Source organism: Neurospora hispaniola (assembly GCF_033458365.1).
Source record: "Neurospora hispaniola strain FGSC 10403 chromosome Unknown B0T23scaffold_4, whole genome shotgun sequence".
In the NCBI taxonomy this organism is placed as follows: Eukaryota; Fungi; Ascomycota; class Sordariomycetes; order Sordariales; family Sordariaceae; genus Neurospora; species Neurospora hispaniola.
The window spans coordinates 3,066,516-3,091,516 of NW_026944409.1; the positions used below are offsets into that span (position 1 = coordinate 3,066,516).

The following is a 25,001-nucleotide window of genomic DNA, read 5'->3' on the forward strand; positions in this document are numbered from 1 at the left end:
ATAAAATTATAATAATTTATAAGGAATTCCAATATAAATATCTAATTATATTTTGTAATCCTTTATATAGAATATAGATTCCGCTATTTTCTATATTATAGAAGATTTAGTTACGTTGTAAATTCGGAGGGCGTATTTAAAGTATATTTTATACCCTATTAGTATTTACTATAAGTAATTTTTCTAAGAATTATAATTAAGGTTAATATTGTATAAATAAATATTAAAGGCTAATTATATATTAATAAATATACTATAAAATAAAATATTTATTAATATATTACTGAATTATTACTAATTTATATTGAATATAATAGCCTTTTAGCGAAAGTCGTTGGAATTGTAGTATTTAAGATATATATAAAGCTATTTTTGCGGAATATTATACTTTTTTTTGAGGATACGAAAAAATTTTCGGAAGACCTTAAGGTAAAGAATAAAGTAATAATAGTTAATATAAGTTCGTACGAAAATATAAGTTGTAGTATATTAATTATAATTTAAATTACGTTTAAGTAGGAGTATAGTTATACTTAATTTAGAGGTATAAGTTTTAAATACGAATATAATTTCGGAGAAGGGTTAGCGAATTTTTTTAAAAGATATATTTATTTTGAAATATTCTATTTATTTTAATTTATCGAATTACTCCGGAAAGAAATAGATATATATAAATTACTTTCCTTTTTAGTAAAAATATTAAATATATTAGGACGCTGTTAGTAAAGGGTTTCCGAAGGGTTTCTAAAGGGTTTTTGAAAGGTTCTCGAAGGGTTCTTAAAAATTTATAAATTATTTAATAAGGAATTATATACTTTATTTACTCGGTTTTATTCCTCTATATATTATATTACAAATGCTACTTTATTAATATTAGAAGGGTATTAAATAAATTTAGACTTATAAATTATAATCTTAATTTAATTATTGTTATTAAATCTATTAGTAAGTTTAGTAAGGGATATAGCCCCTAGTATTAATAAAATTCAAGTATAGTTAGATATATTTATAATTTTCCTAAATGTATTAGTTAAGTAAATAATTAATATTAATAATAGGGAAATTTACTTAGGGTAAGGGTTGGATTGTAAATTATTATAATCCTTTCGAGGATACCTTTCCGAATAATATCGGGAATTTTATTAGGTATAGGCGGGTTGTAATTATACTTTCTGTAAATAAATAGAGTATAATATAGAATATTTTTCTAATTTACCGATATAAGAATTTTAAAGCGAACTTAGTAGGGACGCTAGCTATTTATAACCTATATAGAATTGAAAATATATTATACCCCTATACTAGGTAGTATATTAGTTAAGTATTATATAGTATTAATTAAACCCTAAATTAGGTTTAGATAAATAATAATAAGGACGGAGGGAAGGGGAATATATTATAGTATTTTCTTTTTAATTTACTCTAGATAATTTCTATATAAAAATCATCTTTATTTTCTTTATACTTAAAGTTAATTATAATTACCTACCCTCTTCTATTATAATTCTATAAGGCTTCTATAACTAGATCCTAGTAATATTATTTCGTAATGTCTTTATAAGATATAAAAAAATATTTTCTTTACTATAGTTTAGGTTTTACTCTCTAATATTAATATTTAATATTATATATAATATACTTTATTATTTAAATAATAATAATTATTAATATATATTCCGATTAGTTTAGGGTAAGGCTAAATTTATAGAGCTTTTAAAAATAATTAAATAATAATTATCTTTAAGAATTCTACACTTTACCTTCATTATATTCGGGTTTTTATAATTATAAAGGAATTCTACGAACTATAATGCTATAACCTATTTCCCGTCCTAATTCCGTGGATATTGCTTATTTATAAATTCTTTCCGTATATTATATTGTAATTATAAGATATCGTTTATATTCTTTCTATTATTAATTGCCTTTTAAATATAAGGGTAAAAACGAAAATAAGTTTTTATATTAGTATATCCTTTTTTAATATAGTTAAATTCCGTTTAGTTAAAGAAAGAATAGCGAACGGACCCGTATTCGCTTTTACTATAAATAGAAGCTTAATACTATTAAATTTATTATTAACCCGTTAATAAAATTAATATAAAGTAAATTAAATACTATATAAAGACCTACTTAATTCCGTTGATTCTTTACTTTAGTAGGAGTTATACCCTTGGTTATATATATATATATAGTATTTAACCCCCTAGTATCGTCTTCGGGAAAGTTCGGGAAATTATAATAGTATATAAAATTTTTAATTCGAAGTTGAAAGGCCCAATTTCCTACGTTAGAGTTGGAAAAGGTATAGGTAATTAATTAAATATCTTAGAATAGAATTATCTTAATATTATTATTTAAAGGTATATTTACTTCTAAATTTGGATTAAAAGTAGTATTGAGGATTGATTCGCTGAATAATTATAAACCTTCTTCCTTATATTGTAAATTTAATATTATAATTGTATTAATAGTTTGTACTTTTTTAAATTCTATAGCGTCGAAGTTTAGATTCTATATATTAACTAGGGTATTCTAATCTTTAGCGAATATTCCTAGAGGGATACCCTCTAATATATTTAAATAGTTTTAGTATTAGTAAATAATTAATTATAAGAAGAATATAGAGAAAAAAGGATATATTACCCCCTATATTACTTATAGTAAGTAGAAGTTAAGAAGGATAAGATAAATATAAGGAAGGAAATAGTAACGAAAGAAAAGGAGAGAATATAATCTTTTTATATATTTAGACTCCTATTACGGCCGGCATATTTAATTATTAATTAAAATTATATAAATATTTTATAAATACTTTATAAATATTTTACAAATACTTTATAATAATTTTATATATATTTTACGTACATTTTATATTCGGTTTCGTATATAAAGACTACGCCCCCCAAGAAGCTATACTACCGTATATATTAATTCAAACCTACATTCTTAAATATCTAAGAATTATATCCGAAGTATTCTATAATAGTATAAAAGTACTATTCGGATAGTTAATACGAGTAAAATAATTTATATAAGGGTAATAATATATTTAAAAATATAATCGGTAATATAAACGGATAATATATAGTTATTATATTATATTAATAATATTCCTAAGAATAAATTTTAACTATAGGCGATATTGTAAAGTAGTATATAAACACTTAGTATCCCCTTCTATTTACGCTATATACTATAGATATATTAAAGGTTGTAATGTACTGATCTGGTTATTTCGCTGCTTAGTAGGATATATTTAGCGTGATCCGTGCCTTGCAAAAATGTAATAATGCGATGTGCTTCCAAGTACTCTGTACGCTGTACGTTAATGCATGTGCTATTCGGGTTAGGGTTATATATATAAAAAAATCTGTGGGTCCGACAAGGGGGGGGGTCGCCTGAGCTATACGTCCGTTTTCCGATTACTGATCATCAGAATGTGGACCGTGCCAAGTACAGGGTACTCAATCTCAGTAGGTCATCAAGCCTTAAGACCAAGTACCGACTACCTTGACCTTGACCTCAAACTGACTGGTGGAGGACAGGCTCTTTACTCACTAAACGACCTTGCCCAACTTGAACTTGTACTGCATAGTATGTATTAACACATTGTGGGGAAAATCCATGCTTTGAAGTTATCGGTTTGGTCTGCCGGTAAAGACATACTCAGGATCGATGATATCCTCCAAGCCATTATGTTCCGGCATAGAGGGGTGAAATGCGAATCTGTCAGATTGTCAGAGAGGAGCACTGACCAAATCATCGATGAAGCCGGGAATCGAAGCAAGCGCACCGGATGTTGATTTAAGCTTGTTCCAGTCTTGCCCGGGTGAAAGGTGGAGACGGACCCGTGCTCATGGCGGAGTTCAAATGGAAGCCGTTCATCCCGTGTCCAACGACCTCGCCCCGAGCCGATTCCACTTTCTCAGCTCAGCCCTGTTAGGTGGCCCCCTTTGTCACTGGAGTCCGTCAAGATTCAAAACAGAGATCGAGCGGCGATCAGGGGCATTTTGTGTTGATTTATGTGTCCCCCGGCAAGCCCGGCTTCTTGTCTTGAACAGTTGGAATGGCATGCCTTTTTGCTGTTTATCGCCAGGACGCCCTCGTACATATACGCAAGACATCATGGCTTGCTCCGCCCTTTGAAATCCAATCATGTACATAACGGACAGCTCTTTTCAACAGCGGTCGTTGAACAGCGCCACGCTCACCACTGCAGAGTGCTAGCTCAGCCGCTCTGAGGTCGGACTCGAGGTTCCATTCAGGTTGTTGTTGGCCAATGGCACATGTCGATTCCACGGGAGGGCGCCCTTGTTAAAGTCCAAGTACCTCGAAGCACTCTTCATCAGGAAAAGGACTTCAACACTAACTGTTACTGCCGAATTGGCGGATGCCTGCAGTGGATATGCGCTCCCGCAAAAAGTCCCCCGCAAGCGCACCTAGTGCCCAACTGGGAAAGTTGGAGCATCCACTTGCAAAGTAGGTACATTTGCAGATGTTCACCTGGGTGCCGCTGGCCACTTTCCCACTAGACGGGGACCATCTCCAAAAATCTCTAGTCTCTCGTTTTGGGTCCTTGGTTTGGATATCGTGTGTGCTTTTTTTCCGTCTTCTTTCAGTCTCTTGTTTCAAAATCTCCTATCCTTCAATATACCCCCTTCGAATATTGTTTCTTTCCTCTGGGCCCTAGTCTTCTTCCCAGGACCCCAGCGTCGTGACTCCTTGCCCAGCCAACAAGCTGCTGACGCTCCGCCCTCGAACTCCCCCGTTGCTTGCCGTCTTCGTTGGCGATCCCCGGTCGCCCTCCAGTCGCCGCCATGACGCGGTCTGAGTCACAAAACAGCTGGAACAAAGTCCTGCCCACCACCCATTCAGGACGAGTTGAACGAATGTCACACCAGGAACTCGAGGCTTACGAGAAGGAGATCATCAAAGAGTGGGAGTCATCACCAGGTCACTGGTCCGGAATGTGCGTACAGTTAGGCTTCCTTCCTGTCCTCTTCCCCAAGTCTTGTTTGTACCTTTCCCTCGTCCAGGCACTTGGCTAATTTGTATCCAGAGGAAAACACACAGATACCACCCCCGAGCACCTTGAAAAGGCGAAGCGGTTTCACGACCAGTTCAAAAGCAATCTCAATTACCAACTGGGCCGCGGGACCTATGGCATCGTCGACAAAGTCCACCTCACTTACAAGCACCGCTCAATACGCTTGGCACGCAAGCATATTCCCCAACGACGGCATTTTCAACTGGAAAACCTACGGCGTGAGGCCAAGGTGATGGACAAGCTTGAGCATGAACACATTGTCAAACTCATTGGTTCTTATTGCTACCGCAATGTACCTGAGCTGTACCTCTTGCTGTGGCCTGTCGCCGTGTGCAATCTGGATGACCTGTTTAACGACCTGCATCTTCTCCAGACCGGCCAAGACGACCGCGATGAAATTCTCTCTCGCCTGGCCACACTTGATCTGACTGACCTGGACGCCTTTGAATACACCTACCTCCCCAGCAAGCATGTATCCCCTTCGTACGGAAATCGTTGCTTGTTTAGGTACATGCGCCAGATGATGGGCTGCCTCACCCGCGCCCTGGCTTATCTACACAAGTCCGACGTGCGCCATCTGGACCTCAAGCCCGGCAATATCCTCTTAAGCCCTGGAAGAGTCTACCTGGCGGACTTCGGCATAGCAAGAGACGTGCATGACCGGGAAAACACTCTTACTCTCGGGCAACAGGGAACCCCCAAGTGGAGAGCTCCCGAGGTCAGCCGCCTTAAAGATGAGTGGTCGATGCGGGCTGCGGATGTCTACTCTCTCGGAATGGTGTTGCTCAACATCTCAACGGTTGTATATGGCGCCAAAATAGCCGACTTTGATCGTGTTGCCGGAAAGCTGCCAGATAAGGGGAGAGATGCACTACTCGACCAGTTTTTGGGGCATCTTGAAATGCATGCGCTTGCAACCCAGGAATACAAGGACTCTGAAGCGCATACAGTGGGTCCGAAGCACACAATTAATCTGATCAGGAGAATGTCGTCCACCGCACCATCGGAGCGACCTGCGGCGGACGAAGCTGATCTCGAGCTGGTTGAACTAGGTGGTCTTGAGCAGGTGTATCATGCTTCCTGCTGCAAGAGGAGCAGCCGATTCTTGACTGAAAAGCTTGACTCGCGCCTCAGGCGTGTCACTGAAGACGCCAAGCGATTACGAGACGAGCACGAAAAGATCATCATGAGGCTAGCTGAGCTCGAAGCAAAAGATGCCACCTACGAAGCTCGGATTAGAAATTCGACAACCCATGTCGCTGAGAGGTACAAACAGAAATGTGAGCAGCTGGAGAGGAGGCTGGAGAACGAATCCGAGGAAAGAAAGAGGCTCGAGGCTCGCTTCATGGAACTCCAAACTGGTAAAAGGCACGGAGTTCCAATCGCCTCGCGCCGAACCACCACTTCTTCATCTGTATCGACAAAAGCGATTTCTGCCCCGAGCGGTTTGAAGATGCCATCGAGACCACCAACGTACCCTCTGCCAACAATTTCGTCATCAGCCCCCATCTTACAAACTCTCGTCAAAATGCCCACCCCAATCGCCGATCGTACTGCTCGTCCAAGCTACTCCCAAGCCGTCTCAACTGGTACTAGCAGTATTCCCGTACCGCAGACTGCAACTCGTCGAGATTCAGTACGCCGAGACTCCATCATCCGTCCAGCTAACCTTCTCAACTCGCCAATCCCGGCTGTTGGGCCCAAGAGAAGTCCAACGCTTGAGGTTGCTCCCGCCAACTATTCGCTGCGATCCAGCACTTCAGCTTCCCGCTTACCTCGAGCTGTCAACCCTGCCACACCTATTAGGTCCAGCACGCCTAGCACGCCGCGGTACACTCGCAACACCTCTTCAGCCGATAGCACTCAGCATAGCATGACGAGTTCGACCCTCAGCCTAAGCAGGTCGCGTAATGACGACCTCAGCATGCCAACGACCGTCGAAAATACTCCCAATGTCTACAGTCTGTCTCCCGGCCGAATCGCCAAGGAGTCGGACGAGATGGTACCCGGACTTGCCGATAGCGATTCTGCAACTGCCATTCGAGTAGATGGTGTCGGTCTTGGGTTGGGTTATGAAGAGGATATCAAACGAGCGGAGAGTGTTGCTTCTCAAGACGATCACGAAGAGAACGAAGAGCGTGACATGCGAGACGACTCTAGTGATGTCAGCTTCGCTCCTTCTACAAGTACTGCACCTTCCATAGGGCGTGATTCCGGTCGTACAGCCATTCAGAGAAAGATCCCTTCAATGCCCACCGCACCCAGTTGGGCAGATGTGGCCAGGACCGTACCCCAGTTGCAAATCTAACCGGGGGTCCGAAGAAAGCGAGGATATTGGATAATATTCCTGAGCTATTGGATGACATTGATATGGAATATGGTTAGGGTTGTGAATGTTAGAGGGGGGTTGAGAAGGATGGAGCGCTGGATTGGTGTTCCGTCCAAGACCCTCTGGTAACAAGTGCTTTATTGATGGGTGGTGTAAGATGAAGACGGAGCAGATGGAAATGTCCATGGAAGAGAAAGCGAAGCTTATCAGGAATGAATCAAGATAGGATCATCGTCGTGGATGATCGTGAAAAGAGTATCAGTAGTCGTCGCTATATACCTAGCTAGTGATCAAAACAGATAGTACCAACCACTTCAAGAGGCCAGCAGTGTGAAATAGGTGAAAAAAGTGATTTGTGAAAGCCACACCACCAAATCCTCCACACCTACAAGTACGGCGGGTAGACGGGATCTGTCAATGATGCACCGTAGCGTCCCTAACGAACATTCATTTCGACTGAAAGATTATGCTTGTCTTGTAGAGTCCTATGGATCTGAATTGACTCTTGCGCCATCCAACATTTTGCCTTGGTACATAGCTAGCTGGCTGACTTGTAGATATCACCAATTACACCAGTCATCATCACAGCCTCCAGTCCCCAGTCCCTCTCAGTTCCTGGTTCTGCTACCGACCCCGCCTGTAATACTACTTACTCAATTCTACAAATAACTCCACACCAGGTGCAAGTTGACGTAACAAAACCCACCCATCAACTTCACCAAACCTGCAGCGTGATGTAGTAGGTAATTTACAAATACCGATCGAAAAGGGACTTTTATCTTGAGGGGCAGGATTCAACGAAGAGGACCAAGGACGAACCTGGAAGACCACGGGGATGGGTGGTTCATAACCAGGTAGTTCTAATTCTTGCCGTGCTACTATCTATCCTTCGTTTAGTCTACTCTTCCTTCCTTTCACATATACAAATCGCGCAATGAAAAGCTCATATCTTGACTCACTCACTCACTCACTAACAAACCATAACCACCCTCTCACCAACGCTTCTTGTCAAACCCAAACCCAAATCCTGAAGCTGCTGCTGCTGCTGCTGAAGTTCATCAGTCTTCTTTTCCTCACCACCACCACCACCACCACAGCTTTCTCGTTTTTGCCTTGTTTGTCCAATTTGCTGCTGCTGTTCATCATGGTCACCATCATGACCACCATCATCAACAGCAACGAACTTTACACTCCTCTTCCTCCTTTTACTCCTTTTTGTCGTCGGACATCGCAGCGATGATGTCGTCTTTTTCGTCGTTGCCAAAGGTAATAATACTAACCATAACCCCAACAATGCCTCAAGCAACCAGCTCATATCTGCTGCCCCTGCCCCTGACGACTTGAGCAGGACTGTGGACAGAGGTGGTGCTGTAGCAGTGTGAAGAAGGCTCCGACGACGACCACCATGACTTGGTAATGCTGCCAAGATCTGCAAGTTCCTTGGTGGTCGGAGGAGGCGGGATGTGATGAATGTTGATGATGTTGAGAGGCGTGGTGGTGGCTTCTTTGTGGTGGTGTTTGCTATTTTGGTCATTAGTTCTTGTTCTTGTTCTTGTTCTTGGAATGCAATTGAGCTTGTTAAAAGTAAGGTTAAATGGAGAGAAAGAGAACGTACCTTGGAAAGAAATAGCCCCCCGTGGTCCCATATGTCTTTTCACCACCACCATCTCTGACGATCTTCTCTGATGTTCTTCTTCTTTTGCTGTTACCACCCTTTGGTGGTCCTCACCACTACAGTGGGTTTGCAGACCATTCAACCGGACCATTAACTCCTGCTTCCTCTGGATCTGCGGTTGCGGTTGTTCACTTGCAAGGTCCACGCTGGAAAGGCCGGCTTCAGCGGGAAGTGGAAGGTTGCTGCGGTGGTGATATGGCTCATAGGGATGTTCATCCCCTGCTGCGGCAAAGAAGAGGAGGGTCAAGACGGTGAGGAGGAGGGCAAGGGTTGTTTCTCCGGAGAGGAATGGCTGCATTTTTTTTGTGCTTGCGGTATCGAGAACCGATTAAGGTGATCTCGTCCTTGGAATCGGGTTTGGCCTTCCTATCTGTGTTTTATGGATGTGGGTGTTGGTTTTTGGTGTTGGGGTGTTGACGTTGTCTCCTGGGCAGGCAGGTGGTAGGTAGGTAGTTGGTGGTAAAACTGCACAGTTTGAAGAGGGTATGTAGATGTGATGTGGTGATATCAAGTTGGAGGCGGTGATGACCAATAAAAAAGAAAAAGCAAGTGTAGTCGATTGTGGAAGTTTGGGCTAGTCCGCGGAGGTTTAGGTCCGCCTATGGTATGACAGCGAGGAGTAGATAAGGGGAATAGGTCGTAGCTCGTAACACGGAGGATTGACGGGAAGGTAGAAGGATGTACAGATGCCGGCTGGTTCGAAGATGAGTGTATAATCGCTGAATATCAAAACTTTTCTCAACAAACAGACTTTACTGATGGATTGATGGATCACTTTGAAGGAGGAAAGATCTCAGGCATACCAAAGTCAAGGCAACAAGAAACCTTTTATTTCCTTCTGCAATCCCGATCTCCCCCCGCTTTCTTCCCCTCATCATCTCATCCCCGCCATGCGACCGAGTGCATGTTGTGCATTTGATAAAGATCAAGCCCGGCTCGATGGCGTAGGATATGCATCCGGACTCGGTTTCTCGGCTTATCAGAAACATGCGACCGGTCAAAGGGACCCGGACTGCGCTCGGTTACCACTCGGTCGGAGTGGAATGCTCGAAAGCCTGCGTTGAGGCCTAACGGTCGCAGGTCGCCATCTTTATGTACGTAAGTACATATGTATGTATGAGCATGCAATAAGTAGGCGAACCAGAACCGAGAGGCTGGGCGTGCCAATCGCAACCGCTCTTGGTGTTCCTGGCCGAGTTTTGTTTTGATTTTTGACATCCTCCCTTTGGATGTCTCACGTCAATAAACCGCCTCATTTCTTTCACTTGCATTGCCGAGCACCCATCAGAGCCTTCTATTTTGTAGGACCTTCCCCTTCCATTACCCCGCCGCAATGATAAACTGTTTGCGGCGAACAAATGGTTTTAATTCCCGATAACTCTTCTGTTTACCCCCGAGTTCCCTCTCCAAACTCCAACCAGGCTCGCATGCGCATGCGTAAACGTATGCGTACGTAGTGTACCTCAAAATGCACAGAACGCATGTCACACAGCTCGCATCCCCAAGCCACATGTTTACCTACCTTATCTACCCTATCGTTTCACTCTTTCTTCCGAGCACCGACCGGAAATAACTATCGATCAGCCACAGCAGTTACATGCACCGCCGCGTTCAGATAACACCCATTCTCCAGCAAGCACGTCGCGCCTGGGCTGAGCTTGAACACACCACGTGGGCCAACAGTAAACTCGTCTTCGCCATCGTTCAGTATCACCCTTAGCTTGCCGCTGACGAGGGTGCATATTCGGGTGCGGGTTTGGTCGGCGGGCAGCCGCTGAGTGCTACCCGAGGTGATGGCGAGTGCTGTCAGGGTGGTCGATTTGCATATCTGGATGGTCTGGTTGGCTGAGAGGTACGAGGAGGAGTAGACGAGGTCTAATAATTGGTGGTTAGTATTTCTGGCTTGAAGAGTAAGAGGCGGATTGGGGGAGTACACTCACTTTCCGATGGGTGGCGCCGCCTGGGGAGAACCCCTCTTGAACCTCTTTCCCAGTCTTCGGTTACGAGATCCTCCTTAGACACCAACAAAGACGAAGCAAAAGCAGCAGTGGCCTGAATTGAGGTCGGTACGGCGGTTTGTTCCCTCGTCCGGAGACGCTTGCTGGCCCGGCGATACTCGACATCTTCCTGTTCCTCTTCTGCGGCATCCAAGCTAGCTGAAGCGCAAGTCGGCGATGGGTCCTTGAGAGTGATCACATTTCGTGGCGATGGTACTCCGTCCACATCTGCCTCGCTCTCTTCCGCAGCAGCAATACTAGGAAATCTTTGCGAGCGCCGGATGACCGTGGCGCCAAGTTGCTCGTCGTACTCGTAAGCCTCCTCGTTCTCCTCCTCCTCCTCATCCGCTTCGTCTTCTGCCTCATCGCCTGCTTCGTCCCCTGCTTCGTCCCCTGCTTCTTCTACATCACCACCATTTCCAAACGCAACCACGCGTGTCGCGCGCTCTTCAGTTTTGTTCAGGTGCTTGATACTGCATGCATTGTATGTGTTGCCGTAAAGACAGTTGGCACAAGCGTTGCGATAACTAACAGAGACCAACCTGCGTAACTTGACGCTAATCTTGGGTATAATGGTGATACAGCCCTTGAAAGGCCCTGCGCGGCGCCGACATGCAGTACATGGCTTGGGGGCTTCGCGCCCAGTAAGTTGCGCAACTACTGCGGTGAGCTGCTTAGGAGCGAGTGTGTGAGTGACTGGAAGAGGGTGCTTCAACTTGAGATCTCGCCGACGGGGTAGAGAGAGGAGAACTTCCAGTTCTGTTTCCTCTATTTCTGGAAAGTTACCCCCGATCTGGGAGGTGATATATCGTCGCAGTCCTTCGGGATGCCCAACTTCCTCTCCTGGTTCTGGTGTTGGTGGTGATGTTGTTATTTCGTCGAGAGTCCGCTTTTGGCTTATCCGGCCCGGCATTTCGTTGTTCTGACTTTTATCATCGTCGGTCGAGATATCCGGCTCCACAACACGCCTGTGTTCCTTGTTGGGCAAATGTGCCTCTCTCAAGGGTGACTCGTCATAATTCATTGGGCCCCTAGACACAACACGAGGACCGGTCTTGCTGCGGCCTTCAACGATGCTAAAAGTCCCGTCTTGGTTGTCGTTTACGCAAACGCTGGGATGACATACGGTCCAGTGATTGCTATAGGCTGCTTGCCCTCTGAGGAGGAGTCTGCATGACCTGATGGGGCATATCCAGGGTCGAAGGGGAAACGCTTGAAGTTCAAGTTGGTAGCCTTCAGGGATCAATCCTCGGGTCACCTGAAACCGATTGATCTCCGGATTCAGCCAATGGGTATAAGGCCGACCATCGGTGGCATTATCGAACCCAACATCAGAAGGGATAACGCGGGCATTTCCAGCTGACTTATAAACAGCTGGGGGGCTGGTACGTTCTGTGTTATGCATTTCTTGCAAGTCTCTACTATCCTTGATGATAGTTTCTCCAATTGAGCTACCCGTTGAGGAACTTTTCCCTCTGCGATGCTGTCGCAACATTCGATTGACATAGTTCTGAGATATCTGGGGTTCCGCTAATGGTTCACTCTCTCTTGCTCCACGCGATACCACGACCGGTGGGTCATTGTGATAGTCGATCCGAAGTTGCTCAATATGGAGACCAGTTGTAGGACGCTTAACAACGGTAAAGGTCCCGTCCAGATTGTCATTCAGCCGGCAGCCGTAGTATCTCATCTTGAAGTGATTGGCAAGGTGATACTTGGCGCTGTATAGGTACCGGCATGATCTGACTGGGCATATCCATTGGTGGGTGGGATGCTCCGTATAAGGGGTCCATTCGTCCGGCAATAAGACGCCGCGTAGTTCTTTCCACGCCCCGGACTGGTCTATTTAGACGGTTAGCCAGGTTGGTTAGGAAGAGTGAATGTGGGAAGAACTGACCAGGCCACATGTTGTATGGACGTCCGGATTTTGCGGTTACCAATATCTTCTCGGTAGGCCCCGCGTTGGAAGGAACAATAGCACCCTTGATCTTATCCTGGGGTTCAAGCTCATGGTCACTCATAGCTGAGACCTGGATGGTTTCACTCTCATCGATTGGCGACCGCCGACGAAGATCGCGCTTGGGAACTTCCTGTACAGGCAGGGATTTGTTGTGGGCATGTGGTGTGTAGGGTTTAGGTTCAACCATGGGTGATTCCGCAGGGCTCATGTACTTTTTGGATACAATGATACAGGATTTAGTGGTACCGCCAAATCTTCTGCCATTGCCAGGGGTGGGGTTGGCATATCTCCCAAGGTCGGTCAAGGTGCCGTCCAGATTATCGTTTAATCGACAAGCACGGTGAAGCACAAGAAAATGTCTGCCCAAATTTGGAAGGCCCGGTAAGAGGGCTCGACAACTTCTGACTGGGCATATCCAAGGAAGTTCGGGATGACCGGACAGTTCATAACCGGGAGGCAGGAGTGCACCGCAGGTGGGCAGTAACTTGCCCGTGTCTTGGTCCTTCCAGACCTTGTAAGCGCCAGCATCAAGGGCTTCGGTGCTCGGATCGATTGTTGGTGGTTTTGGTGGTGCTTGGGTCTTGGAGCGGGTCGCCCGACTGGCGCTCAAGGCGTCCATGGCGAGTTGGGCCTTTATAAGGTCCGAGTCCTGAATATCTCCCATGGCGATGATGTCCGAGTCAGGCTCTGGTTTTGGTTGGGGTTTTGGTAGTTTTGGGCCAGAGTTTGCGGAAGAGGGTGAAGGACGGCTGTGGCCGGTTCTCTTCATCTTGAACACAGGTTTGGGTTTGGGTTTGGGTGGTGAGTGAAGGGTTGCTGAGGTCGAAGAAGTTGATGGCGTCGCGGTGTTGGGATGAGATGCAATCAACCTCCCACTTGCCGTTTCCGGCTCATGTTGTTGTGTTTTCCGCGGCGAGCAATGCCGCTGCCCGATATCATCGTTGTCGTCGCCATGAGAACCTGTTGAGATTGTGGTGTTTTCTTTGCTGCTTCTGGTATTTGCTGCGGGTGAATGGTGGTTGCTGTTCACATTTGACCGACGCGTAGGAGGAGAGGCGGAAGTCGACAGAAATGGCATGGCAGGAAGAAACAAGCCACATGAGATGGAAGGAGGCGGACATAAAGTGGATGAAATGTCCCCGGTTCCTTTACTGTGTAAATTGACGCGACGCACAAAGTCGATTTGAACGTTCCCGTCCTTTGCTCCGTGGTGGGTGTCCACGTCCAACGCAAATTGTTAGTGAACTGCACAGGCTACCGCCGACGCGCTAACAAGCCCGCCAAAAGCACGAGCGATAGGTGGAGCAGATGGTCAGTGCTTACACCGGACAGGATACGGGTTGGAGGCAGCCTCTACCATAGTGTGGCGGCCACCTCCGTCCTCCCATCGACAAAGCTTCAATTATATCGATAGGTTGGCTTCATTTCAGGGTTTCATAGCCTCGCTGGGCGTTTTACTAGGCTTTCCTGATTTTCTCCTGTCTGTATCTCCTGTTGTTTCTATCTTGCTTTTCTCTCCCGTCATCATCATCAGCTTCTTGTCTTCTCTTTGTTAACCTCGACGACCCTGGCATTTTATTCTCTCCCAAAGCAGACACTGTCTTCCACTTGATATCAGACATAGAAGACATCCACCAGGCAAAGCCTTAGCAACGAGATGGCACATCAAGCTTCGCAACCACACGGCCCGCTGCAACTGGTGCGCGCCCCAGAACGTCCCGAATTCACCGGCAAGAAATCCGTCTTCTTAGCCGGAACCACATCCAAGATGGGAGATGAGCCCGACTGGCGGGATTGCTTGGCCAGACAACTCTCGCGTCTTCCTATTACGGTCATCAACCCCATCCCACCCAATTGGACTGACTGGCCGGAAGACATATCATTCAAGCCCTTCCGTGACCAGGTCGAATGGGAACTGGATATGCAGGAAAGGGCAGACATAGTCCTGATATACTATGGACCCCACACACTTGCGCCCATCAGTCTTTTGGAGCTTGGTCTCTGCGCACGCACCAGCAAGGCCATTGTGTGTTGCCATCAGGACTATAAGAAGAGGGGCAACGTCCAGATTGTCGCCAAGAGATACGGAATCGAGTTGCTAGAGAATGAGAAGGACATGGCAGCAGCCGTGATCAGGAAGCTCGGTTCTTTGGATAATTAGGCGTTGTCGGTAACTCGGGCATTCGGGTTGTTTGGTGTAGTTGGGCTGTGGGTGATGTGAGTCGGGAGATGCTGGCGCGTGGGCAGCGTATTTGGGCTGTGGATCCTATCATGAGTGATGAGTTTCTCTTGAGCTTCTGAACGAGTTACGTAGAAATCATTCCAAGGGACTCCGAATCTAGACCCTGAAGTTAATTGCTGAGGTGTGCAAGCTCGGCAGGTTTGACTCCAAATGTGAAAGTGGAGGAAACGGGACGACCCGGTCGGAGATCCCCCACACTGAGTTCATCGTTCAGGTCCCCCCTGCAGTGGTCATAGCTCCTCAAATGTGGCTGGAGAGAGTCTACACAGTATGTACTTGGAGATTTCAGTCCAGTCACAAAACACCACAAATGCGCCACAGCTTGGTGGAGAACTGCATCGCAATTTGCGGCTTTGTCAAGTTGACAGCATGTGTCCTTTCCATCAATGTGCATCGATATTACCGCAAAGACTCGGGGCATTGATCACAACTTCCAGGGAAAGCACTCATGGTCTGTAAGCATAAGTACTGCAACATTCATGCCCGCCAGAAATCATATGCAAGACCATAATTTTCAATGTCCCTTCCCTCCAGCGCTCTTGAAAAAAGAAAACAAAAGGTTGGAAAGGGCGGGATACTACGTAGAAGAATCAAACTTCAAGTGCTCCCGGGTGGCAACATATCTCCCCTATTATTCTTTGCGGGCATAAAATGTACAGAATTGGGTGTATGTAGGTCTGATGATGTCTGAGTTACAGGAAAGTTGAAAATCAATGGCCCGAGTCTTTGCGGTAGCTCTTCGGCGCCCCAACTTCAGGACTCTCTAGGTATTTCCTCTAGACAAAGGGAACTGTTCTCTCCTCAATTGATCAACCACTCAGTTTGTCGGACATCCGTGGTATGCATCAACAATTTCTGCATTGCATTTCGACTCAAACACGTTTCCCCAAATCCATGTATATAAGGGTGTCTTCAATCACCATTTTCATTCCTTTCTTTCCTCTCTTCTCTTCAACCAATTCAGGCATTCTCACCTCCGTTGTGCCAATCATCGTGATACTGCATGCTCAGAGAACTTCGACACGGTTTGCAGTACAGTACTCCAGCTTCGATAACCCTAACCCTGGGTGAGAGTCGTCCTTGCCCCGCCAAAACTCTTGCGAAAGATTGCAAGAACCACCTTTCAATTTACGACTCACAGCTGAAACCATTCAGCGCCGTGGACAAGTCCAGGGTGCTACTACTGTAGTATACAAAAGGTGTGGCTTGACTCATTCGTTCCGTCTCTTTCACGTCGGTCGGTCTGAATATCATTCAATCGAGCATCATCACTCAGTCGACCTGCAGCTGTGCACTTCAGTTGCCACGCTGACCTCTTTCATTACTTAACCTACCCTCATGACCTTTTGACTAACTCTGGACTTGACATCCAATCTGATAGGGCTGGAAATAACCCCACCACCGGATGCACTCCTTTGCCCGTCTACGCGGCCTCATTCCTTCGACCAGGACTATCTCGGCTCTTAGTACAAGACCAATTCGTCTTTTCCCTCGTCCCCTCCCTTCATCATACCCCCGCCGCCCATTCACATCGTCGCCGTTAATCATGGCCGCCATCACCGTTCACAGCACCCTGAAGCCGGGTCCCCCCGTGCCGTTTGTACCAAAGGAGGAGGGTGCCATTAGCTGGTACGCCTGCGGGCCGACTGTTGTATGTACTGAGAACTACGACTTCTACTTGGCTTCTATTAACATATCATAGTACGATCTCAGCCACTTGGGCCATGCCCGAAACTATGTCTCTACAGATATCATCCGCCGCATCCTTATGCATTATTTTGACTACAAGGTCAACTTTGTGGTAAGTAAACGAATACATGCTTCTACCATCGAACTTGCCATGTTCCTTAAGCTAACATTTCACCATAGATGAATTACACAGATGTCGATGACAAGGTGGGCTTGAATTTTGCTCATCCGTAATCACTAATACCAGTCTGACTTTTCCCAGATCATCATCAAAGCGAGGAGAAAGAGGCTCCTAGAGCTGGAAAAGGAAAAGCCTTATACTCCCGAGCAGATCCACGATCTCATTTTCAAGGCCTTCCAGGCATACACCAAAAGTCTTCCCCTCCTGGCACCCCAAGATGCTGCCCCGCTAGACGAGAAAAACTACGAGGAGCGGAAACAGGCCGCTTACGGTGTTGTTCTGGCCGGTGGTCCCCTTGTCCCCGAGACAAAACCTGGCGACGCCGAGGCCAAGGTCAAGATGCACCTAAACAACATGGATGCTGCGGCCGAAGCTCTTAAGAACGGTTCCGGTCTCGACGCCGCCGAGGACGTCCTCCTACCCTACCTCGATTCGCTCTACAAGGAGACCATCGACACTAGCGATCAGACCATCTTTACCGACCTCACAAAGACTATGGAAAAGGCATTCGCTGACGATATGGAGGCTTTGAACGTCCTTCCTCCCGATGTCATCACTCGCGTTACCGAATATGTTCCTCAGATCGTCGCCTTTGTCGAGCAGATTATCCACAAGGGATTCGCTTACGAGGCCGATGGTTCTGTCTACTTTGACATTGGCGCGTTCGAGAAGGCCGGTAACACCTATGCTCGCCTTCGCCCCGAGAGCAAGAACGACACGGCCCTGCAAGAGGAGGGAGAGGGTTCCCTTTCGACTGCTTTGGGAGGCAAGAAGCGTTCTGGTGACTTTGCCCTTTGGAAAAAGTCGAAGCCCGGTGAGCCATATTGGCCCAGTCCTTGGGGTGCCGGTCGCCCAGGTTGGCACATTGAGTGCTCCGTTATGGCTTCCGACAAGCTTGGCGAGCAGATGGATATCCACTCTGGTGGTATCGATCTTGCTTTCCCTCATCACGACAACGAGCTGGCCCAGAGTGAGGCTTACTTCCATGACTGCTGCAAGGGCGAGCACACTTGGGTCAAGTATTTCCTGGTAGGCTTTCTGTTTTTTTTCTCCTTGGTGTTCTGATCATGCACTGACATTCCGCACAGCACATGGGCCATCTTTCCATTGCCGGAAGCAAAATGTCCAAGAGCTTGAAGAACTTCCAGACGATACAAGACGCCCTCGCCTCCACCTACACTGCCCGCAACATGCGTATCGTCTTCCTGCTCAGCCGCTGGAACGACGGTGTCGAGATCTCCCCCGACATGAGGAAACAGGCCGACAACTGGGAGACCACGCTCGACAACTTCTTCACCAACGTCAAGGCTCGCTTGTCCGAGGTCGACGCTTCGTCCGGTATCAAGGATCTCTCCCTCTCGGAAGACGCCGGTGCCAGGGGTCTGCTCGAGGATTTTGAGCAAGCCAAGAAGGACCTCGACGCCGCCCTGAGGAACTCCTTCGACACCCCTACCGCCATGCAGGTCCTCCTCAAGCTGGTCCGCAACGCCAACATCTACATGAACTCCAGCAACCCCAACGTCCAAGCCCTCGAGTCTGTTGCCCGCTGGGTGACCAAGATCGTCGGCATCTTTGGTCTCGACGCCAGCGCCCAGCCCCCATACGATGGTCTGGGCTGGTCCTCCGCCACCGCCTCCAACAAGGCCAACGTTGACCCCCAGACCGCCGTCAAGCCCTACGCCGCCGTCTTTAAACAGGTCAAGCAGGAGGTTACCGCGCTCGACCTTGCTGGTAACGAGTCCATCAAGTCCCTCCTCGAGCAGCAGAACCCCGACAGCGAGTTCGCGGAGCTCGAGAAGCGCGGCGAGAAGGACGCCGAAAAGCTGGCGCTGCCTTTCATCCGCGCTACCTCCAAGCTGCGCGATGAGTTGCGCGCTACCATTTCCTCCGGAGTTGCTCTCGATCCCAAGGTCAAGCAGGCTATCCTTGCGCTCAGCGACCGTATCCGTGACTACGACCTTACCGATCTTGGCGTGCAGCTCGATGATCGCGTTGATGGACCCAGTCTGGTCAAGTTCGTGCCGGCTATGAAGCTGATCCAGGCGCGTGAGGAGAAGGCTGCGTTGCTGGCTGAAAAGGCCAGACAGAAGGAGGAGGGTAAGTTATTTCATCTACATTTCTACCTATTTTCACCACGTCAGAATCATGACACTAACTTACACTTTCCAACACAGCCCGCAAAGCAAAGGAAAAGGCCGAGCAAGAAAAGTGGGAAAAGGCCAAGCTTTCTCCCCAGGACATGTTCAAGAGTGACGCCAAGTACACCGAGTTCGACGCCGATGGCTTGCCCATCAAGCTGGCGGATGGAAACGAAGTGCCCAAGAGCCAGGCCAAGAAGCTCAAGAAGGAGTGGGAGAAGCAGAAGAAGCTTCATGAGGAGTACCTCGCTAAATTTGGCCTTGCCTAGAGGGCCGGCCGGGGCGTTGAAACCATGAAAGAGGAGAGTTGGCTGTCTAAGAGAAGGAGTTACGAGTGGTTTATATAGAACTCTATGAATTGATATCCCGTTGTGTATCTCCATGTCTTTTTTTCTGGGGATGGTGCAGGGTTCTAGACACGGTGTATTATTATTGTGCCTTTCTTTGGGATTGAACTCGATGTGACAGGCCGTGCAATGTTAAGATAGTGGTTGGCTTCGGCAAGATTTCATGATTCTTTGGTAGGTGGCTGCTATACGGGTGGTGCTACCCTTCGCAACACCTAGGTATGTTACGGATGCAAATGATGGAGGGGTTGCAATTTGTTCTCTACTTCAGCTTTTCCCCCAATGAATCTATCACCCAGTACTACTGGTCGAGAAACGGGGTGGTGAGGCCTCAAGGAGATGCAAAAGCAGGTACGACTAAAGACCCTATTATTACTACCAACTACCAAGGGAACACAACAACTCGTCCAGCAAACCAGTTTGGAGACACAAGGACAGTCGTTTGGTGGTCGGTACATCCAAAAATTGTAGCGCCCGACCCTCCTTCGGCTTGGTCCAGGACCCTTCCTCTGTCAGTGAGGTGCCACTGCAGCTCGGTAACTACACGTAGTATATTACTTATGTTTTTCGTCCCGAGCCATAACAATGAACCGCACCTTCCTTCCAGCTCGGCTACCATATGTCAGGGTATTGTCATGTCACACATGCCCTCGTACTCTCTTCATATCTAGCACTTGCCTTACTTACCATTCTTCCTCGACCGTCTTTGTCCTACAGGGAAACGTATCTCGAACTACAGCAGACTTCCTACAACCAAAAAGCACCTTGAACTCTCTACCCATCTCGTCCATTCCCATCAAAATATTCCACCACCCCACCGAGGTGATCCAACTCATTTCATCGAAAGGAAACAAAAAGAAAAATGGACATAATAATAACAGGCGCCGGCCTCTCCGGCCTCTCCACCGCTCTGTCCCTCCGGCGCGCGAACCCTTTTCACCGAATAACCATCCTCGAGCGATCCTCTCACTACACTGCCCTCTCCCCCACCAGCAGCAAGTCATACACCTCCCACGAAGTAGGCGCAGCAATCAACGTCCCCCCCAACGTCTCTCGCTTCCTCTGCCATCCACAGCCCGGGCGCGGATGGGGCCTAGACCCGCTGAAACAAGAGTTTGTAAAGAGCGAGGGGATGTTGGTCGTGAACCCACAGACGATGGAGCAAATGGGACAAGGGTTGGATCATAGTAGGAATGAGGAGGTTTGGGGAGGGGGAGCACTGTGGTATGCGCATCGGGTTGATTTGCATGGGGGGTTGTTGGGGTTGGTGTTGGATACGAATAATGACGATGAGATTGGTGATGATGATGGGAATGAAAAGGAGGAAGTAAATGGAGTGGGTGGGATGGATGGAAAGGTGAGAAAGGGGTGGGTGAGGATTGAAGGTGGAAAAGAGGTTGTTGCGTATGTGAGTACTTCCACCACCAAGCAGATGACGACCGTTCATGTCCTCAAGAGAGAAGAGGATTCCTGATATGATACCAAAACTCTAGGACCCCTCAGTACCCTCAGTGGCCCTCTCCGACAACACAGTCTTGAGCGCAGACCTCATCATTGCCGCCGACGGGGTGCACTCTCGCGCACCTGAATACGTCCTCGGACACCCGAACCAGCCTCAGATGCTTCCTGATCCGAAGCTCAATACCTGCTACCGGTTTCTGATTCCGACGGCGGAAATTGCTGATGATCCAGACACAAAGTTCTTCCTGGATGAGGATCGGAAGGAGGCCAAGGTTTGCAGGCTGTGGCCGGATGTGAAAGGGAGGAAGAGGGTAATTGCTTATCGGTGTCGAGGGTGAGTGCGATGACTTCAAGGTGATAAGATGGAGATATTGGTCAAAACGATTCATGGGAGAAAGGGGGGAGAGAAAAGCTGACGATTAAGCAGTGGTGAAGTGTTCAACTTCGTGGTCATGCTCCGGGATGAGACAAGTACTGCGAAGCGGGAGGGTCAGTATCTAGAGAGACACTCACCCACCCCATCCCATCCCAAAACGTCATCCTCGCTGGTTCACTAACAATTGGAACTTTCTACCAAGACTGGCACGCCCCCGTCTCCAAGTCCGAAGTCCTCGCCAAGCTGTCCGATTTCCACCCCGGCATCCTAGCCGTGATCAAGTACGTCTTCATTATCTCCCTATCCGTTCTATGTGGTTTCTCCCCACATCCGCTCGTCCTTCCATATGAATACCTCATGATCAATTGTTAACCCATCATCTGTGTGCTGACGAAAAAGAAAAAAAAAAGCAAAGCAACAGACCTCAAACGCTGGCCCCTCCTCTACCGCCCTCCCATCCCAACCTGGCACAAGGACCGGTTGGTTCTTGTCGGGGACGCTGCTCATCCTATGTTACCTCGTTAGTTCTGTTGTTCCTATTCCAATCACGCCTCCGCCTTCTCCTCTTTCCCTTGTCTGTTCTTTGGCGTCCTTCTTCACTTACACGCCACACCAAAACAAGACCACGGCCAAGGAGGCGCCCAAGCAATCGAAGACGGCCTCGTCCTCGGCCTCTGTCTAGGAGACTTATCCAGCACTTCTTCCCCCGAGGAACTCGAGCGGCGACTTCACGTCTACGAAAAGATCCGGCGCAACCGGGCTTCGGCTATCCAGGTGATGAGCAATGTGGGTTTTGACGAAGAGGCGCCGCGGGAGTTGAAGGGGTATTTGAAGGAGGAGGGATGGAACGGGGGAGTGCCTAGTAAGTTTTTTCGCTTTTAAATTTAAGTGGGATAGGGGTTGAGGAAGTAAAGGGGGACGAATGCTGACGAGAGAACCCAGAAAATATGAAGGAAGTGGTTGAACTTGAGTATGGACCGGATATGGTGGAGAGGACTGTGAAGACGATGAAAGAGGAGGTTGACGCTGGGTGGGAGATACCGAGGGGGTTTTTCCCGGGGTTCAAGAGGCAGTAGAGGTAGGACGAACTTGGAGGGAAAAGTGCTTCTTGAAAGTTTATTTGTACTATATGACCTGGCACCGGGTGTTTATACACAACGACAGACCGTTCAGTTGTATTTTCACTCCGTCTTCTTCTCCTCCACCTCCGCAGCAACAGCAGGAGCACTCTCCTTCTTTCCCTTCTTCAAAATCCCTGCCACCTTCGCCTTCAACTTATTTACCCCCTTCTTCAACCCGCTCTCCGGGCCCTCATTCGCCGCTACGAACCTCCTCACCAGTATGTTAAACATGCCGCCAAACGCCAAGGCAATAGCCGTTGACGTGAAGATGATGACATTGTACGGCATGCTGAAATCGGGCGTCGGGAGGTTGCAAAGCAATGTCGTCGTTCTCAGATTGTATGCCGCAAACCGCGAGTTTCTTCCATTCCCACCGCTCTTATCCTTGTTCAAGATAGTGATGACAGCGGCGGCCACATCAAACCCGCGATTCGCGTCCGGAGGGTACTCGGTATACCGCAGGATGGACTTCTCAAAGTCGTAGGTGAGAAAAACGGTAGAAGCGGGCGGGACGGTCATGCGGACTTCGAGTTGGGTTCCGCGTGCGCGGTCGACGGCGGGGCGGTAGTAGACTTCCTGGATTAGGGAGTCGGCCTTGCCGGGCTGTCCATCGACGCGGGCCGAGATGGTGTGCAAGTAGATGCGCATGAACCAGGGGAGAGATTCCATGTAGATGAACTCGACTTCCTGGTTGGGGCTGGGGTTGCGCAGAATGGTCTGGACGCCGCCGCGCTCTTGGCCGTGGCCGGTGAAACTGCGTTCGGCGTAGAGGAGGGGCGTTTCGGGCTTGACGACGTGCTCGATTACTACTGACCCATCCTGGGCCTCAGGGGCAGGGAGGAAGATCTCGAATTCGTTTTCGGCGGGGAAGTCAAAGCAGCGTGAAGTCTGATCGGGGTTCTTCTTCTCAATAGCGCCCTCGGAGGCGAAGACAACACGCGAACCGGGAACTTGGATGCAGACAGGAGACACGGTAGGGTCGGTCAAAGGGCAGGTTCCCTTGATAGGCTTGCCGAAGATTTGGGATAACGACCAGTCCTGGTTGGCGGCTGAATCGGTGGGGAAGCAAGTATCGTGGGCGTGGTACGGCTTCGAGGTGTTGCACTTCATCTCGTGGGCCGGAGGGGGCCTGGGAATCGGGTTATCTAGGCCGGTTTCGTCAGTTACAGTCTCTAACCATGTCGCTCAAACACTAGAACACATACCCCTGGGTCTCTTGGATCGGTCAATGTCCAGAACCATATCAATGCTTTGCTCGATCTGCAACACACACTCGCCGTCCTCCGGGCACACGGGCCGAATATCGATCGCCATTGTCTGCCATGAGGAGTCGAAGAGCTTATGTCCGTCAAGCAATGACGCAATACCAGCCTTGCCCTTGCATGGAAGAAGCTTAAGGAAGGGTGTCAAGTTCTCGGTACAGACAACTTCGTGGGGTAGCACGCCGTAAAGTAGGTGCATGTTCGTCGCGTTCGCGTCGATGTGGTTGCCCTCGGGCTGGAAGGACATGACGGGACGGGTGGTTCGGGTGCTATCGATGAAGTTGAGAGAAGCACAGAAGAGACCAGACAGCGCATTGGTGAGCGTCAGCCATTTACGGTCGGCCCTACATGGTGTCTGTGGTAAGTCTCTGCCCAAGTCATGATCCGTAGTGGTGTTTGTTGGTGGTGAAACATACTCCTCGTCTGTATCTGCCTCCAGCCACGCCCACATCTCAACACCTGTTCCACCCTCTCGCGCGCCATTCCACGGCCTTGCGCCCCAGCTCTCGGCATCCCATCTTCCCAGACTAAACCTCAAGTGTAACTCGCGCGTGCCGGCATGCTCGAGAATCTGGCCCAGCGACCTGGGGAAGAATCGGAAATTGTGCGCCTCGAAGGCAGAGAGCGATGTGTTGGAGCGGAAGTTGAAGCTGGCGAGCAGAGTCGACAATGGTAGCGGGCGCAATATTAGTTGTTCGTGGTAGTCGGATCGGGAGTTGGAAATGGAATCGGCAGGGGAGGAGGCATTGGCGATCGCAGTGTAGGGCGAGAAGCAAAGAAGAGAAAGTAAGGAGAGTAAGAAAGAAGAAGGAAAGGATGGACGCATTGTATCAACTGGAGTGAACGCTGTCTATTGCCGTCGTCTATCCATTTGCTTGATCTGTACGTCCACCACAAAGTACCAAAAGCGATTTCCGGAGACAATGGCAAGACAGAACTGAAGTGGAAGACACGACGGGAAGGGAAAGATGGTGACAGTTCACACCTAACTTTTGACTTTTGTTGGTGTTGGGTGCCCTGGCTGCCGTCGGAGGGGATCGCAACTTGGGCACCCCCCATTGCTGACGGGAGGTGCTGGAAGAGTGCCTGCCGCGCCCTGTCATAGCGGGACAAGACCCAGAAGGGATGGAATTGTTGATGACAGCACATTTCCAGTGGATGAACCGGGATTAT

General features: G+C 48.1%; 7 protein-coding genes across 7 annotated transcripts; 4 read left to right on the forward strand and 3 right to left on the reverse strand.

The window, feature by feature from the left end:
* The first annotated feature begins 4,465 nt into the window (after positions 1 to 4,465).
* B0T23DRAFT_380377 (kinase-like domain-containing protein) lies at positions 4,466 to 7,701 on the forward strand. The gene is made up of 2 exons (XM_062837206.1): positions 4,466 to 4,972; positions 5,063 to 7,701. The coding sequence occupies exons 1-2, from the start codon at positions 4,821 to 4,823 to the stop codon at positions 7,356 to 7,358; spliced, it is 2,448 nt and encodes an 815-aa protein (XP_062693204.1). The 5' UTR covers positions 4,466 to 4,820; the 3' UTR covers positions 7,359 to 7,701.
* Positions 7,702 to 8,094: 393 nt separating this feature from the next.
* Positions 8,095 to 9,352, reverse strand: B0T23DRAFT_396063 (uncharacterized protein; the record flags this gene model as incomplete). The annotated part of the gene is made up of 4 exons (XM_062838228.1): positions 8,095 to 8,103; positions 8,199 to 8,261; positions 8,359 to 8,900; positions 8,995 to 9,352. The coding sequence occupies 4 exons, from the start codon at positions 9,350 to 9,352 to the stop codon at positions 8,095 to 8,097; spliced, it is 972 nt and encodes a 323-aa protein (XP_062693205.1).
* Positions 9,353 to 10,627: 1,275 nt separating this feature from the next.
* On the reverse strand, positions 10,628 to 13,675 carry B0T23DRAFT_315975 (uncharacterized protein; the record flags this gene model as incomplete). The annotated part of the gene is made up of 3 exons (XM_062834894.1): positions 10,628 to 10,929; positions 10,995 to 12,893; positions 12,949 to 13,675. 3 exons carry the CDS (start codon positions 13,673 to 13,675, stop codon positions 10,628 to 10,630), a joined length of 2,928 nt encoding a protein of 975 aa, XP_062693206.1.
* A 660-nt stretch (positions 13,676 to 14,335) lies between these two features.
* B0T23DRAFT_380380 (uncharacterized protein) lies at positions 14,336 to 15,496 on the forward strand. Its single transcript, XM_062837207.1, has one exon. It carries the CDS (start codon positions 14,669 to 14,671, stop codon positions 15,170 to 15,172), a length of 504 nt encoding a protein of 167 aa, XP_062693207.1. The 5' UTR covers positions 14,336 to 14,668; the 3' UTR covers positions 15,173 to 15,496.
* A 957-nt stretch (positions 15,497 to 16,453) lies between these two features.
* B0T23DRAFT_380382 (tRNA synthetases class I (C) catalytic domain-containing protein) lies at positions 16,454 to 19,907 on the forward strand. The gene is made up of 6 exons (XM_062837208.1): positions 16,454 to 16,904; positions 16,956 to 17,054; positions 17,123 to 17,149; positions 17,205 to 18,152; positions 18,212 to 19,220; positions 19,298 to 19,907. Exons 1-6 carry the CDS (start codon positions 16,659 to 16,661, stop codon positions 19,528 to 19,530), a joined length of 2,562 nt encoding a protein of 853 aa, XP_062693208.1. The 5' UTR covers positions 16,454 to 16,658; the 3' UTR covers positions 19,531 to 19,907.
* Positions 19,908 to 19,986: 79 nt separating this feature from the next.
* B0T23DRAFT_380383 (uncharacterized protein) lies at positions 19,987 to 22,540 on the forward strand. The gene is made up of 7 exons (XM_062837209.1): positions 19,987 to 21,016; positions 21,102 to 21,403; positions 21,497 to 21,558; positions 21,648 to 21,726; positions 21,856 to 21,965; positions 22,068 to 22,307; positions 22,388 to 22,540. Exons 1-7 carry the CDS (start codon positions 20,471 to 20,473, stop codon positions 22,519 to 22,521), a joined length of 1,473 nt encoding a protein of 490 aa, XP_062693209.1. The 5' UTR covers positions 19,987 to 20,470; the 3' UTR covers positions 22,522 to 22,540.
* On the reverse strand, positions 22,541 to 24,951 carry B0T23DRAFT_420467 (GPI transamidase component PIG-T). Its single transcript, XM_062839735.1, has 3 exons — positions 24,245 to 24,951; positions 23,772 to 24,172; positions 22,541 to 23,711 (listed from the first exon to the last, which is right to left on the reverse strand). The coding sequence occupies exons 1-3, from the start codon at positions 24,652 to 24,654 to the stop codon at positions 22,627 to 22,629; spliced, it is 1,896 nt and encodes a 631-aa protein (XP_062693210.1). The 5' UTR covers positions 24,655 to 24,951; the 3' UTR covers positions 22,541 to 22,626.
* Positions 24,952 to 25,001: the final 50 nt, after the last annotated feature.

What these genes read in the sequence shown, in the direction of transcription:
- B0T23DRAFT_380377 (XM_062837206.1), top strand. Translation starts at nt 4,821, where the DNA reads ATGACGCGGTCTGAGTCACAAAACAGCTGGAACAAAGTCCTGCCCACC. An exon ending in CCAGGTCACTGGTCCGGAAT is followed by an intron (nt 4,973 to 5,062) that starts GTGCGTACAGTT and finishes ATTTGTATCCAG; the next exon opens with AGGAAAACACACAGATACCA.
- B0T23DRAFT_380380 (XM_062837207.1), top strand. Translation starts at nt 14,669, where the DNA reads ATGGCACATCAAGCTTCGCAACCACACGGCCCGCTGCAACTGGTGCGC.
- B0T23DRAFT_380382 (XM_062837208.1), top strand. Translation starts at nt 16,659, where the DNA reads ATGCACTCCTTTGCCCGTCTACGCGGCCTCATTCCTTCGACCAGGACT. An exon ending in ACTACAAGGTCAACTTTGTG is followed by an intron (nt 17,055 to 17,122) that starts GTAAGTAAACGA and finishes ATTTCACCATAG; the next exon opens with ATGAATTACACAGATGTCGA. An exon ending in ACACAGATGTCGATGACAAG is followed by an intron (nt 17,150 to 17,204) that starts GTGGGCTTGAAT and finishes GACTTTTCCCAG; the next exon opens with ATCATCATCAAAGCGAGGAG.
- B0T23DRAFT_380383 (XM_062837209.1), top strand. Translation starts at nt 20,471, where the DNA reads ATGGACATAATAATAACAGGCGCCGGCCTCTCCGGCCTCTCCACCGCT. An exon ending in AAGTACTGCGAAGCGGGAGG is followed by an intron (nt 21,559 to 21,647) that starts GTCAGTATCTAG and finishes CTTTCTACCAAG; the next exon opens with ACTGGCACGCCCCCGTCTCC. An exon ending in ATGGAACGGGGGAGTGCCTA is followed by an intron (nt 22,308 to 22,387) that starts GTAAGTTTTTTC and finishes GAGAGAACCCAG; the next exon opens with AAAATATGAAGGAAGTGGTT.
- B0T23DRAFT_420467 (XM_062839735.1), bottom strand. Translation starts at nt 24,654, where the DNA reads ATGCGTCCATCCTTTCCTTCTTCTTTCTTACTCTCCTTACTTTCTCTT. An exon ending in GAGGCAGATACAGACGAGGA is followed by an intron (nt 24,173 to 24,244) that starts GTATGTTTCACC and finishes GACACCATGTAG; the next exon opens with GGCCGACCGTAAATGGCTGA. An exon ending in CCGATCCAAGAGACCCAGGG is followed by an intron (nt 23,712 to 23,771) that starts GTATGTGTTCTA and finishes AAACCGGCCTAG; the next exon opens with ATAACCCGATTCCCAGGCCC.